General features: G+C 57.5%; 1 protein-coding gene across 3 annotated transcripts in view; it reads right to left on the minus strand.

Moving 5' to 3' along the window:
- Positions 1 to 1,795: 1,795 nt before the first annotated feature.
- The window catches only part of ABI3 (ABI family member 3), a 28,869-nt gene continuing 16,476 nt past the window's right edge, over positions 1,796 to 14,188 (minus strand). For all 3 annotated transcript variants that reach the window (XM_074979282.1, XM_074979281.1, XM_074979280.1), the window contains 7 exons: positions 12,678 to 12,845; positions 10,590 to 10,766; positions 7,774 to 7,859; positions 7,121 to 7,216; positions 5,669 to 5,871; positions 2,472 to 2,612; positions 1,796 to 1,960 (listed from right to left, as the gene is read on the minus strand). In XM_074979282.1, the coding sequence (XP_074835383.1) occupies positions 1,797 to 1,960; positions 2,472 to 2,612; positions 5,669 to 5,871; positions 7,121 to 7,216; positions 7,774 to 7,859; positions 10,590 to 10,766; positions 12,678 to 12,812 (1,002 nt within the window). In that variant the 5' untranslated portion in view covers positions 12,813 to 12,845 and the 3' untranslated portion in view covers position 1,796. The remainder of the gene's footprint in view (positions 1,961 to 2,471; positions 2,613 to 5,668; positions 5,872 to 7,120; positions 7,217 to 7,773; positions 7,860 to 10,589; positions 10,767 to 12,677; positions 12,846 to 14,188) is intronic.

The following is a 14,188-nucleotide window of genomic DNA, read 5'->3' on the forward strand; positions in this document are numbered from 1 at the left end:
CAACCCCAGCAATAGTTTCTGAGAAGGAAAACCACGCTGTGGTGCCTGCTTAGTGCTCTCTGCCTGCTGCCAGCAGGGAGAGCCACCCCTCCAGTGACCTGCCAGCCCGGCGTGCAACCCTCTCCTTTAAACACATACAAAGTGCACTGCAAGTCCGTCAACCCCGCTCCCCTGCTATTTTTCAGGGGTTTTCCCTGTACTGTGCCCCTGGGTTTAAGCAGCGGAGAGGCTTGCGATTGACATTCCCACCCAGGACAGCGGGGGAGAGACTAAGTTTTTAGCTTTTTATTAAAACTGGGCCCCCTTTACGTAAGCTGTGGGTCAGCGGGGAGGCTGAGCTGGAGCAGCACCACCCAGCAGAGGACCTGTTCAATACTGCTCTTCGGAGCACCCCGTGTTAGGTGGGACCAGGTGCAATGAGCCTCCTCCTCCTGCTGTGCCAGGAGATCTCATTCAGCCAAGTCCCCGCTGAGCCTTGCAAGCTCACAGTGCCCTGATGGTTAACTCCCAGGAGGAGAGGCCCGGGCGGAGCTGAGAGGCAGCGTGCTGCAGCTGTTCTTAGCCAAGAATCGGGGCAAAGCAGAAGCTGCAGCTGCTGAAACAGCCTTTTGCGGCCAAGGCTCGTAACGCCCCAAGCAGCAACCTGCTCATTGCACAGCAGGCGAGAACGGCGCGGGGCTGTTCTCGCCCCTGGAGCCTGGCAGCAGATGCGCTGGGTCATACAATGGAGTCTCTTGGCCAATGCTGGGGAAAGCTGCAAAACATGCACTTTTCTTCCAACCTCTTTCCAAGCTTTTTCCCAGCTCCCGTCTCTGCCTGGGCGCAGCGCAGCTGCCGTGTCCGCAGGCCGCGTGCCGCTGGCTCGCTGGGTGCCCGCCTTCCTCTCCCCCGCAGCTGGGCGAGGCAGGGAAGTCTGGTGCCTGGTTCTACACAGCGACCCAGGGCTTGGACTCAGTCCAGCTGGCTCAGTTGGGCTGGGATGGGGTCTCTCGCCTATGCCTACTTCCGTACTAGGGTGGCCCCACCCCAGCCGTGTGAGAGGCGCCCTTCTGGCTGGCGCATGGCCTTGACCCCACGTCTGACCTGGGGTGGCTCTGAGGCTGCGAGTGAGCAACGGAATCTAGGAACAATGCAATTCCCAGGTGCAGGGAGTGAGGACGCTGGGGGCAATGCAATTCTCGGGGGGGGGGGCTCTTTGGGCCACGAGGGGAGAGGCAGGAATCACCAGTGTACGCGTCTCAGAGGAGCTCCAAGTGTTGGGAGTCTCCAGGTCTTCCTCAGCCTTCCATCTGTGCCAGTTTACAGAATCTACGGCTCAGCTCCATCCATTCCCAGGGAGGGAGGAGCTGGGTGCAGGCTCCCTGGGCCACCTGGAAGAGGGTCCCCAGCTCCTGGTGCACATTCCAAGGGCTGAGAATATAATTTGGAGAGTAACCGAAGCCTACGGCAAAGGGAATCCATGCTGAAGACTTTAGCCCTGCTCCCTCTTGGTCAGCACTAGCAAATCACCTGTGGCCTTTGGTGGTTAAAGGCTGGACCTCAGAGAAACAGCAGGGCCAAAGTAAAGCCTGGTCCGGGGCCTCCACAGCTGCTCTGGATAGGTCTTGTGTTCGGAGGGCACCTTTCCCCAGTGCTGGCGGCAGGGGGTTGGGTCCGTCTGTGCCCCAGTCCAGGAGGGGAATGGGAACTCAGGGTGGTCCAGAGAAGGGAGGGGCCTTGTCAGAAAGGCACTGGGGGAGCTGGGAGCATGGAGGAGCAGGAAGCAGGAAAAGCTCTGCTGGCCCTTGGCCCCAGCATCAGCAGAAAGGTTCCACATAGTTGCCTGGGAAGAACCCCTCCGCCTCGCTGGTCACGCCCTCGCACCAGCCATCCGAGTACTTCCGCGTCACGTAGATGAGGGTCCCCTCGGGGAAGGAGAGCTCGTTCTCCTTTTGCTGAGTGTAGGGGTAGCAGGTCAGCACTGCAAAGGAAAGCAGAAGCTCAGAAGGAGAAGCACAGGGAGCTGGATGCCTGTGAAAGTACATGGAGAGGGCAGGGCTACACTGCACCAGTGTGAAGGGCGAGGCCCGTCAGTTCCTCAGTGCGGGGGGGACGGGCTGAGGGGGGCAGCAGAGGGTTTAAATCAGGCCTTCCTCTCCCAGGGAGCTCCTGACCCAAGGTGGTGGCGGGGGAAGCCGAGAAAGTCGAGAGATGCTGCCCTGCACCGACAGAGCTGGAAAGGACAAGCTCCCACCAAGCAGTTTTCATACACGGGAAACCGAGACAAAGGGCTAGGGCGGCGGGTGGGGGGGTTCCCCCAAAGCCACACCCCACAGGCCAGAGGCAGATCTGGGCAGCTCACTGGCCTCCCAGCCCTACCTCCTGGGCCTTGCTGCCCCTCTGTCTGCCAGGTGCTGGCTCCCTTACCGACTCCTCCTCTTGGTTCAGAAGCACACAGGGCAGGAGAGGGGAAGGGCTTGGGGGCCGAGTACCTTTCTCCAAGTAGCTCTCTGGGGCCCATGCTGGTTCCTCTGTTCCTGGAGGAGGAGGAGGCGGAGGAGGGGGGGCGAAATCTTCAAATGCTGCCAAGTCTGGAGGTGGTGGCGGAGGGGGAGGCCCCAGGAAGTCGGCACCTGTGGGAAAAGCAGGAAAGATTCACTACAGGGCTGAATCCTGACCCCAGAAGAGAGGCCAAGCTCTGCCAGGCATGGTGGTGGTTCTCCCACATGGCCTGTTAACTGGTGCATGGCTGAGAGCCCTGCTGCCTGGCATTGCGTTAGCCCGCACCTCAGGCAATCCCAGGCCATGGTGCACAGCCTGGGGCAGGGCTTCCTCGGCTGCTAGGGCCAGAACTCAGAACCAACCTGCAAGGGGTCATCGTCAGCTGATCACCTTGACTCAGGCGTGAGAAAAACGAGAGCAGTGAGTCAAGGTGGAGGGCCCAGTGGGGAAGTTGCCTCCCAAGTTTTCTCACCCCCTAAGTCGAGGTGGAGGGCCCAGCGGGGATGTCGCCTCCCGGAAGCATTTGTTTTTCCTTTGTAGAGCAACGCGCCCCGAGGGTGCAACTGTCCCCTGCGCAGAACACCAGGACGTGGCCACTGTGCCCCCAGGTCCCACACCACCCGCCTGTGGCAAGTGCGGCTTGTGCGGTGAGACGGTCACCTGGCAAGGCTGGGGTGGGTAATACTGTGCAATGCGGGGCATGGGGTCAAGGCAGGAGGGCGATCTGGGAAGCGTGTTGGGGTGTAGGAGTGTGTGGGGGTTCTGGGAAGGAGTTTGGCTGCAGGAGGGGGTTCTGTCCTAGGGTGGAGGTGCAGAATGGGGGTCAGGATCAGGGAGGGAGGGTGGCTGCAAGAGGAGGCTGGGATCTAGAGTAGGGGGTTGGGGTGCAGGAGGGGGTTGGGGTGCAGGAGGAGGTTGTGACCTGGGGCAGGAGTTGGGGTGCAGGTGGGGAGAGACCACCAAGTGCAGGTGCTGGCTGGGAGGTGCTCACCATAGGAGCCAGCTCCTGGCCAGCGGCCACTTCAGGCAGGCTCCCTGTCGGTGGTGGCCAGCTGCCGGGGCCGTGATTGGCTCTGGGGGGCGGGGGGGGGGGGGTAGGGACGGGCAGCATGTGTCTGCATGTGGCACGCGCCCACAAAGCACAGCCCATGCAGGGCCCATTGGCCAGTGTCTGACCAATGGAGCGGCAAGCAGTGTGCTGGGGATGGGGCCACTGCATGGAGGACCCCCCCACCCACTTCCTCCGGTTGCCCTCAGCAGCCAGCCACTGAGCAATGTGTGAGGCTGCGGCAGGCAGGGCGCATCCCTGAGGGTCCCGCTGGGCTGTGAGGGGCTGGATCCCAATGTTTGGTTGGCTGTATTGTACACCCCACTGCCGTATTCTAGGTGGAGATCTGCTGAAGTCCCAGGGGCAACATGGCAACAAATCACGGCTTTTTCCAACACTCCCTCCCCCGCACCCACAAAAAAAAAACTTTCTGAGTCTTCTAGAAGGGTCTTAAAATAAAACCAACAAAAAAGGGTTTTCGTTGTTTCCCCTCTTTGTTACTGCCGACAACAACACAAGTGAGGTCCAGGTTGGTTTTACCCTACTCGCGCCACATTTTTTCTTTTTCATTTTGCCACTCCACTGTCACAGAACATCCTTAACTGGGGGACAGTTCTCGCAGGACCACAAAAGAGAGACACTCGGACTCTGCCCTTCTGACTTGGAGAAGCCAGGGCCAGTTGGAGAAGTTACGGCTTGCGCTGTCAGGGTCATTGCCCCTGGGGACCTGCTGTTGCTTTCAAAAATACTGTAGACCCAACTTTGGAAAAGGCTCCAGCATCACAAAAATCAACCGCAGGCCCTGACAACCGTTCCTTTTATCGTGCACAGTGCCAAAGAGGCGGGGCAGAAGAAAAACCTTGCGTTCTGCCCATTCGAAATGTCTCAGACACGGTTATCATAGAATCAGAGAACACTAGGACCAGAAGGGGCCTCGAGAGGCCATCGAGTCCAGTCCCCTGCCCCGACGGCAGGACCGACCACTATCTACACCATCCCTGATAGACATCTATCTAATCTGTTCTTAAATATCTCCAGCGAGGGAGATTCCACAACCTCCCTTGGCAACTTATTCCAGTACTTGACCACCCTGACAGTTAGGAGCTTTTTCCTAATGTCCAACCTAAACTTCCCTTGCTGCAGCTTAAGTCCATTGCCTCTTGTTCTCTCCTCAGAGGCCAAGAAGAACAAGTTTTCTCCCTCCTCCTTATGACACCCTTTAAGATATCTGAAAACCGCTATCATGTCCCCCCTCAATCTTCTCTCTTCCAAGCTAAACAAGCCCAATTCTTTCAGCCTTTCTTCATAAGTCATGTTCTCCAGACCTTTTATCATTCTAGTTGCTCTTCGCTGGACCTTCTCTAATTTCTCCACATCTTTTTTGAATTGGGGTGCCCAGAACTGGACACAATATTCCAGCTGAGGTCTAACCCACGCAGAGTAGAGCAGTAGAATGATTTCTCGTGTCTTGTTCACAACACACCTGCTAATGCAGCCCAGAATCATGTTTGCTTTTTTTGCAACAGCATCACACTGTTGACTCATATTTAACTTGTGATCTACTAGAACCCCTAGATCCCTTTCTGCTGTACTCCTTCCTAGACAGTCTTTTCCCATTCTGTATGTGTGAAACAGATTATTCCTTCCTAAGTGCAACACCGTACATTTATCTTTATTAAACTTCATCCTGTTTACTTCAGACCATTTCTCCAATTTATCCAGATCATTCTGAATTATGACCCTATCCTCCAAGGTAGTTGCAACCCCTCCCAGCTTGGTATCATCTGCAAACTTAATAAGCGTACTTTCTATGCCAATAGCCAAATCATTAATGAAGATATTGAACAGAACTGGTCCCAAAACAGACCCCTGCGGAACCCCACTTGTTATGCTTTTCCAGCAGGATTGAGCACCATTAACAACTACTCTCTGGGTCTGTTGTGGAAAAGTACTTGAAAAACTGCATTTGGTGCAACATGGGAACAACATCAATGTTTCGTTTTTCCCCCAAAAAAGATTTTCTCTCCTTGTTCAACAGGTCCTGCTTCTGCCACCCCCGGCCCACAAGGTCACAGCAGGTGCAAGTTCTGAGCACGTGGCTGCGGCCTGTGGGCACACAGTGGGAAAGACCAGCCCTACCTGGCAGGGAGCTGGGTGGAGGGACATCTGGGAGCAGCAGGTCACAGCCGAACGGCGGGGGCTCGGGCATGTCTAGCGGAGGGGGAGGGGGCGGCATTGTGTCTCTGTCCGGTGGAGGAGGTGCTGGTGCAGGCAGTGATGGAGGCACAGGTTGGGCTGCAGGTAACTTGGTGCTGATGTCACTAGCTGCTTCGCTGAGAGCACTGCGGGGATAAATAAGGGCATGACACAGGTGCAGTGACCTCTCCTGCAGAGGGCATGCCAGCACTCGCCGGTGTTTCAGAGGCTAGAGCAGCCCAGCCTGTCTCTGGCTCCCTGCGTCTACCGAGAAACCTGGCTCCTCCTGCCGGCCTCTGTGTACGCATGCTGAGCCAGTAGCCTGGCGGAGCGCCCATGGTAGTAGTCGCAATGGTGCTGAAACAGCCTCTGGGTGTGTCCGAGAGAGGCAGCTGCCTGGCTGCATGTGATCCTGGCTGCAGCTGCAGCTAAGGTGGGATTCAGAAAAGTAACACGGCTGCGGAGAGGCACACAGCCCCCCCGCCCCCCCCCCGGGCTCACTTCCTGCACTGGGCCACCTTGGGCAAGTGACTCGACTCCTCCAGCCTCCTTTCCCTGCCTGGAAGCTGCAGCCAATACTGATCTGTGCTCAGGGATCCTCCCGGGGCGAATGACCTGCTGATCTGAGTCAAGGCACTGCCAGGGATGAACAATGGGTGAGCTAAATGCCCAGGAAATAGTGCCGCTCTTCTCCAGGGCCGTAGAGGGGAAGGGGCCTGGGGAGCCCCTAAACTACAGCTCCCATGAGCCGTGGTTCTCAAACTTTTCAGGGTTGTGGGCCCGGGTTTCTGTCTGCATCTCACCCAGTCATGAGTCACAGCTCTGCAGGTGGGAACACAGACAGATCAGGGTCCCAGCTGGCGGTGGGGGCACAGCCAGGAGCAGTGCCCCCCCCCCCACTGTCCCCAGCCAGGCCTGGGTGCAAGAGTGGAGCTGGGTGGTGCTTCATTCCTGACCCCTGGCATGGCCTGGGCCCCACCCACATCCCCCAGCTGACTATGTTCTCTCTAATTTTTATCACCCATGTGCAGGATAAATGTTGTGTTCACAAAGGCCAATGTGCTGCTGCACCACCCGCTGTCAGTTGTGGGTGCTCTGCTACTCAGCTGGGTGGCATTTAAATCTCGCAGACAGGGTGGCTGTCCCAGTGCTCAGCTTACAAGGAACACTGTGTGTCCCGCCCCCCGCCCCCGAAGTGGCACCCCATGGTTTGGGGAACTCTGGACAAGATGATCCCTACGGTCCTTTGTGGCCTTGGAATCTGAGGCATAAAACAAATGAGATTTTAACCCAGAGAGGGGAGCAATAGCCAGGACGTGGCTCAGCCCTGCACTCCCTCCCCATCCCCCACCTCTTAGCAGAGATCCTGAGCCCCCCGGCTGCCTGGGCAGCTACCTGAGAGGTGCTAATGACGACATGGAGTACGTGGCGGAGAGTTTGCCTTCCGGGACCACAGGCACCTGAATGGGCTCTGGGATTCGAGGGCTTCTCCTGCAGGCAGGATGGACACAGAATACACCATCAGCCCACCACGTGTTGCAGGAGCAGCAATTCATTTCCCTTGATCCACCAAAGAGCGAGGCATTTTTATCAAGGCGTCAGGCCAGGCGTCTCGGTGAGCCAGAGCTGGATGGTGCTGACGGTGCAAAGCGAAGCAGTGGGCAGCTCACTAGCCTGGGAGAGCAGCAGAATGACTTCTAGACGGACCTGTGCAGACCAGCAGGTGTTGCAGAGGGTGACAAGCAATGGCCAAGTGTAGCCTCATGGACCCTACAGTGAGTGATCGACCATTTAGTATAACCCCATCAGCCTTCAATTAACCCTTTGGAGTGGTTAATAAAGGGGCCCCTCCTGTGACGCGTACGACCACTATTTGGATGAGGGGCAATCTAGGGCTGATGCTGGGAGCTGCGCTGAAAGGTCATTGTGAAGGGGAACTCTTGCCAGCTCTTTGTCGGGCTTCTGTTGCCTGTAGGGCAGGACGGTGGGTGGCGAGGTGGGCAGAGGGGAGGCTGGGTGTCAGGCACAAGAGAGTGGTGCTGCCTCACCCCACGGTAGCTGTAGACTGTCCAGCTGAGATCTTGGCTCCTTTCCGAGTCAAAGTTCCTGTTCGTGACAACTGGGTGCTCTGGTCCTACAGAAGGGAGAAAAACTCAAGGACTACAGAGAGAAAACCAGCCTGAGGAGCTCGTTTGTAAAGACTCGCCCCCGTTGCAGGGGTTTGCCTCCTGCAGAGAGCAGGGGTGACACGTGCCGGGGGTTGCCGACCCCTGAGCTGGAGCCACAGCTCCCCTTCCCCAGCATGGGCTTTCCTGAATGTTCCAGTTTCCAGAGCTAGCGAGCTCTGTTCTCTGCTGCGCCCCTCTCGCCCAACAAACCTTCTGTTCCACCTGCTGGCTGTGGAGATGGGATACAGGGCCCTGAGGCTTCCCTTGAAGTCCCACCCAGGCAGACTCCCGAGGGGTGGAAGGGGACACTAAATGCTGTCAGAGGAGAGCCAGGAAGGTTGAAGGTGTGTCAGCTTCCTGCCCTGGGGCCATCGTGCTCCGAGACAGGAATTAGGCCACACCAGAGTCCTGCCTGGCTGCAGACACAGCAGCACCTTCTCTTCTCAGTGACAACAGGCTGCGGAATGATGAGCAGGAAAGCAATGGGTCAGAACCATGAAGGAGCTAATCTCAAGTCACTGGGGCAGAGAGATCTTTCAATCAATAGTCCCTCTAATTTTTTTCCACCCATGGTCACAACCGATTTGATGTGCACGAAGGCATGTGTGGATGAGCACCACCAGTAGAAACCCAAATATAACTGTGGGTGCTTTGCTGATCAGCTGGGTGGCACCTGATCCCTCCAGGGCAGCCACCCAAGTGTTCAGCTAACAGGGAGCACTGCTTTCCGTTGACTTCACTGGCTTTTGGATCAGGCCTAAAGGAACAGACTACATGTGAATTCCTGCACACCTGGCATGGAGCTGCTACAACAAGGTGGCCCCTGTGCTATGGGAGAAGCTAAGCGTGCCAGAAGATCAGGACTTAAGTTAGGTCTGTCGACCTAAATAAAACCTCTGACACCTGCCTGGTGTGAAATGGACGGAGCAAGTCCCTCAGCCCCATAAGGCTTCTCACTGAGCCATGGCTGAAAGCATGAGGAAGCAGCCCTTAGAGATGTAATTGGAACTACACATCTCCTAGAACTGGAAGGGACCTCAGGAGGTCATCTTGTCCAGTCCCCTGCCCTCTTGGCAGGACCAAGCACCACCCCTATTTGCCCCGGTCCCTAAATGGCCTCCTCAAGGGCTGAGCTCACAACCCTGGGTTTGGCAGGCCAACGCTCAAACCACTGAGCTCTCCCTTCCCCCCTGGAGCGGCAGTGAGCATGCAGCTGAGACAGCAGAGGAGACTGTGGGAAGAAAGCTGAGCAGACACCTTCCCAGCTCTGCAGGCAGCCAGCCAGCCGCAGCAGTTTCGATTCAGGCGGCAGGTCGGTGACGAAACCCCTGTGGGGTATTTTTGACTTTGGTTTCTAAATGGAGGCTCGCAAAGGAGGACAGAAAGGGCCGACTGTGGCATCTTTGCTGCTCTCAGGTGCAATGGCAGAGAAGGCTGGACGCCGGCGTCCCCTCCCGCTCGCCCTGTGGCCTGAGAACTGGGCGGATTGCACCACTGCAGATACCAAGGGGGCATCCCCAGGCTCACCAAGCGATGAAGGGACTTTGTCTGTGTCTCAAAACAGCCCCCACCAAGGGCACAGGGGCTGTCAAACTGAAAGAGGTGAGGAGCAAAGCGCCTTGGGAAGGACTCGGCCTCCCCCCTGCACACCAGCCACAGGCGCCCGAGAAGTTCTGCGTCCAAAGCAAGGCAAGCAAAGGCACAGCAGTGGCAAGGAGCCCCCTTGGAGATGTCGTATAAAGAGGGGAGGGGAAATGGCACCAATTTGCTCTCTGGCAGGAGAGTGACCCAGGCCAGGGGGACAGCAAGGAGCATCCAGACAAAGAGGCTGGTTTCCCAGTGGTTAGGCAAATAATGGGTTTCGCTCCACCCACTTCTACCCCTACCACGCCGGCTGCAGTGCCTGCCGAGGCGAGCTCTGCTCTCCTTCCTCTCAAAGAGGAACAGGAGGGCTGGGCTGTGGTTCACCAGAGGTCTCCAGCTGGCCACAGAGGAAGTGCTCAGAGCCGCTCTGTCTGTCTCCCGTCTCCGTGTGAGTCATCAGCACTCCTAGCGTGCCACACAGACGCTCCTGCAGCCCCATCAAATGCATTAAAGTCGGCCCTAGGTCCTGGCCTCATGCACTTTGCCAGCCCCCTGGGGACCTGCTGGCCCACGCGGTCCTGTCACCCACCAGCCCCTTGGGCTCCGCCTGCCCCCAGGGACTCACTGCCTGCTGGCCCTCCTATGGGCTCTGAAGCCTTCCAGCCCCACAGCAGCCCAGGGCTCTGCAGCTGCCCTCAGCTGTGGCCCCAAGCTGGGGTGGTGGGAGTTGCCAACTCTCCCAGACTGGCCGGCTCAGGTGCCATTTGCAGCAATGGAGTCCAGTCCAGCCAGTTCAGCAGAGCTGGTAACCCCATCTCAACAGCTCTAAAGGCGGGGTGCACTCAGCAGCGCCCCCCCCCGAAAGAGTTCCAGCACCCCAGGGCCACCTCAATGCACTAACACTCATGTTAAAACAGAAGACCAGGGCTTCCTACAACTGGGGCGGGATTACTGTGAAGATCTTGAACCTTGACACGCATAACACAGGCCACAGGACCTCTGCCCTGAAATCGACCCATCCACTCTCTAAGCAGCAGCATCAATAACTGACCTCAAGCATCTCTCCCCACTGAGCCCCAGCTGGATGGACTTCCCCTGCGGGCTGTTCTGACCTTTATCCCGTGGCCGATGTCGTCCAGGATGCTGAAGTTGAGAGGTTTCCTGAAGTACGCCTCCAGCGGCTCCTGGTACGTCGGGGAGATGATTTTCTGGTAGTGGGGGGGCCTCTTGCAGACTGTCAATGTTCCAATCTCCCGCCGAGCCACTTTCTCCTTGTGCACGTCCACCGTCTGCAGGGAGACAAGCGCTGCCTCTCACCATCCCTGCCACGGCCGCTGCTCTCAAGGCCCTCAAAGCCCATCGTAAAAAAGCCCATAAAAAGCAGAGTTTCTCGAGCTGAAACTCCTGGGCCTCCTGAAGTGTCTTCCCCCTACAAGCAGACTCCTTGTCCCCTCCCCAGCTCCTCCATGGCCCTCAAGTCCCAAGCCCGCTTGGTGCCTCAGTTTCCCACCTGTAAAGCTGGAGGTGGAGAGTAGAGGAAGGTCTGCTGTCTCTGGGGGGGAAGGTGGGGGAGTTTCATGAGAGTTTGAGTCTCTTTCAGGCATGTGGGGGAAGATCCTCAGCTGAGATAAATCAACACAGTTCCATTGAGCTCAGTGGAGCTACAGCAGTTTACACCGGCTGCCCCACTGGCCCTCCAAGAGCCTCACTAAGGATTGGCCAAGGGCGGCTACGGCTGCAGTCCTGAGCTCTCCAAGACATGCAAATGCCTCAGCACGTGGCAGCTTTTAACCCATTTTGCTGCAGTTTCCTGAGCAGGGCTTTTTAATTCTTACTCTCCACTAGCAGGAAAGTTACCAGGCAGCTTTCACACACAGGAAAAGGGCTGGCTGCTGCCAACCACGCCCCATGCCTCTGTAGCCTAGCGGATAAGGCAGGGCAGGCGGATGGCAGCCAGCTACACAGGGTCTTGTTGGGCAGAGAACCCAGCCCACCCGTCAGCGATGGGGCTGTCTTTCTTGTACATTAATGGACATGGCCTAGAGGTCATTGGTAGCTTGGCAATCTATGGGGAAGATGAACAGGGCTCCTGCGCAATGGTCCCTCGAGTCTTTTCCGTCCATGTGCAGAATAAAGTTTATGTGCAGGGAGGTCTGTGTGAACGTGTACTGCCAGGAGAAACAACCCTCGCTGTGGTGCTCTGCTATCAGCTGGGCGGCACTGGACTCTCTCTTGGGCAGCGCACAAGCACCCAGCTTACAGCAAATGCTGCTGCTGAGAGCAATCGCTGCAGGGCTTTCCTGCCTGGGGGCTAAGGAGCCTTCACATCACTTGTCTGCATCGCAGGGAGTGCCCATGAGCTGGAAACCAGCCCTCGCTGACGCCCCAGTGCAGCGTTCTCTGCAGGCGCGGAGCTCATTCAAACGCAGCGCAAGCTGCCAGTGCTCAGCCCCCGTGAAAATCAGGCCCCCGCAGTCTTCGGGGCATTTTGAGGCATCACCAATCATTCCTCGTGCTCCAACAGCCCCTAAGCCCAGCAGACGCTGTAACCTCGCTGACAGGAGTGAAGCCGCAGACTGAAAGGGGGCAGTGCACAGCAGAAATCCCCCCAAGTGACTGTCTCAAACACAGCTTCAGCCAATGGCGGGGAGCAACCCCCAGCCCTCCCGCCTCTGCCGCATGAGCTAAAGGGACCATTTCATCAGCTGCACCTGAAAACTTGCATGTGGCTTGTGCCCTAACCCGGCCCCAAAGAACCGCTGCTTAGCCTGGGCTGTGCAACGCAGAAGTGACAGGCAGCGGGTGAGGACTCAGAGACTCAAGGCCGTCCCTGCCAATACGCACGCAGCTGCAGCTGGGATCTGCTTCCTGCCACCACTGGGGAGTACACAGGGGGCCTGGCCCCTGCTGCCTCCCTGCCGTGCTCCGGCCCAGGCCAGCCCCGTGACAGGAGGTCTGCTACACAGGGAGGTGGCCCACAGCCTGTGCCAATCTAGCCAGCTTGCACAACAGGTGAAGCAGCCTGGGCAGCAGAACCCCAGGCCCAGGACTCTGAGCATGTCTTTGAGCAGGCAGCCACGCAGTTGTTATCCAGCTGAATCAGAGCTAGCTGGGGGAGCCCTCCCATGCTGTGGCTGACTGCCAGGTAGCTGGCTCCAGGTGCACCCTCACCCCCAGGAGTCTGTGCGCTTTCCACCCACCTGCGCAAGGCAGCAGATGTTGGCTTCCACCTGGCGGAGGTCATTTGCCTGCAGGTCCAACATCTGGAGGACGTTGTTGGCCAAGCTGCTGATCTGGTAGGCCACGCTGGCCAAGGACTGGGCACTGTATGCCATGGTCTCCTCCAGAGCCTTCCTCTTGTCTGTCGCCTGCAATGGAAACACACCCCGCGGTCTGAGAGTCACACGGACCAAATGAGGACACCACAGTGATGGTGCAGTATAAGAACCCAGCCAGAACGAGAGAGCTGGGACCCCGGCGTGGCAGCGTTCCCTGTCAGCTGAGTGCTTGCATGGCCACCCAGGAGAGAGTCAGGGGCCACTTAGATGATTAGCAGAGTGCCCCCGGCATGTGTTTCTGTGGGTGGTGCACATCCACACATGTCTCAGTGATCAGAGTCCCTGGGCGTCTCTGCCCTTCTGCCACGAGAGTCTGTAAGACCGCTTGCCCTGGAGAGGCTCAGGGAGTCAGACTGGATATTGGCCCTTTGGGATGTAGGCCAACAATGCTGGCGTCTCAGGAGGAGGTCGAGGAGGCCCGTTCTTCCTAACATGGGACTGAAGAGCCGGTGGAAAGGGCACGAGTCAGCTCTCCCAAGGCTGCCTGCCCTAGGGATAGGTACAGCCTCGTGAGTGTAGCAGGGCAGACTCCTCCTCCCCGAACTATCCCCTGCTGACATGCCTGGAGACTGCTCTGGAGAAATCGCCCTCTATCTCAACAGGCCAGCTGTCCCTGGCTTCTCAGCTGAACCTGCCAACAAGGGGCCCAATGTGCTACGAACATGTGGGCTGGGGAACTAACATACAACCCCCAGCCAGCCTGCAGCCGTCACTGGTGCAATACACTGGCCAGCATCTGCTCCGTGGTGTCCAGCGTGCTAGCGGCTCGCCAGGTGTGGTGCTCTGGCCAGCTGAGTGTGGCTAGTTGGCTTGAACAACAAATGTAGTCTCAAAATGATGTGACTAGCTCACTACAGTGGCTGCTGCTTCAGAACTGGATAGACACTGTGGGTCTGTGTGAACCACTGCCTCCTGCTGGGTGGGTCAGCATTCCCTGGCTGCGTGTGCTCTAAGCCCTCTATTGCCACAGAATCACTGGGTTGAAGAGACCTCCGGAGGTCACTGAGTCCAGACCCCTACCCAAAGCAGGACCAAACCCAACCAAATTATCCCTGCCAGGGTTTTGTCAAGCCAGGACTTAAAAACCTCCAGGGATGGAGAGTCCACCACCTCCCTCGGTAACCCAGTCCAGTGCTTCACCACTCTCTGAGTGGAACAGTTTTTCCTAATATCCAAACTAGACCACCTCCACTGCAACTTGAGACCATTGCTCCTTGTCCTGCCATCTGTCACCACTGAGAGGAGCCTCCCTCCATCCTCTTTGGAACCCCCTTCAGGGGGTTGGAGGCTGCTACCAAATCCACCCTCACTCTTCTCTTCTGCAGACTAAATAGCCCTCCCATAAGGGGGCAGGGTTTCTTTAAGGGGCACTT

The sequence above is a fragment of the Carettochelys insculpta genome, chromosome 28, assembly GCF_033958435.1.
Source record: "Carettochelys insculpta isolate YL-2023 chromosome 28, ASM3395843v1, whole genome shotgun sequence".
In the NCBI taxonomy this organism is placed as follows: domain Eukaryota; kingdom Metazoa; phylum Chordata; order Testudines; family Carettochelyidae; genus Carettochelys; species Carettochelys insculpta.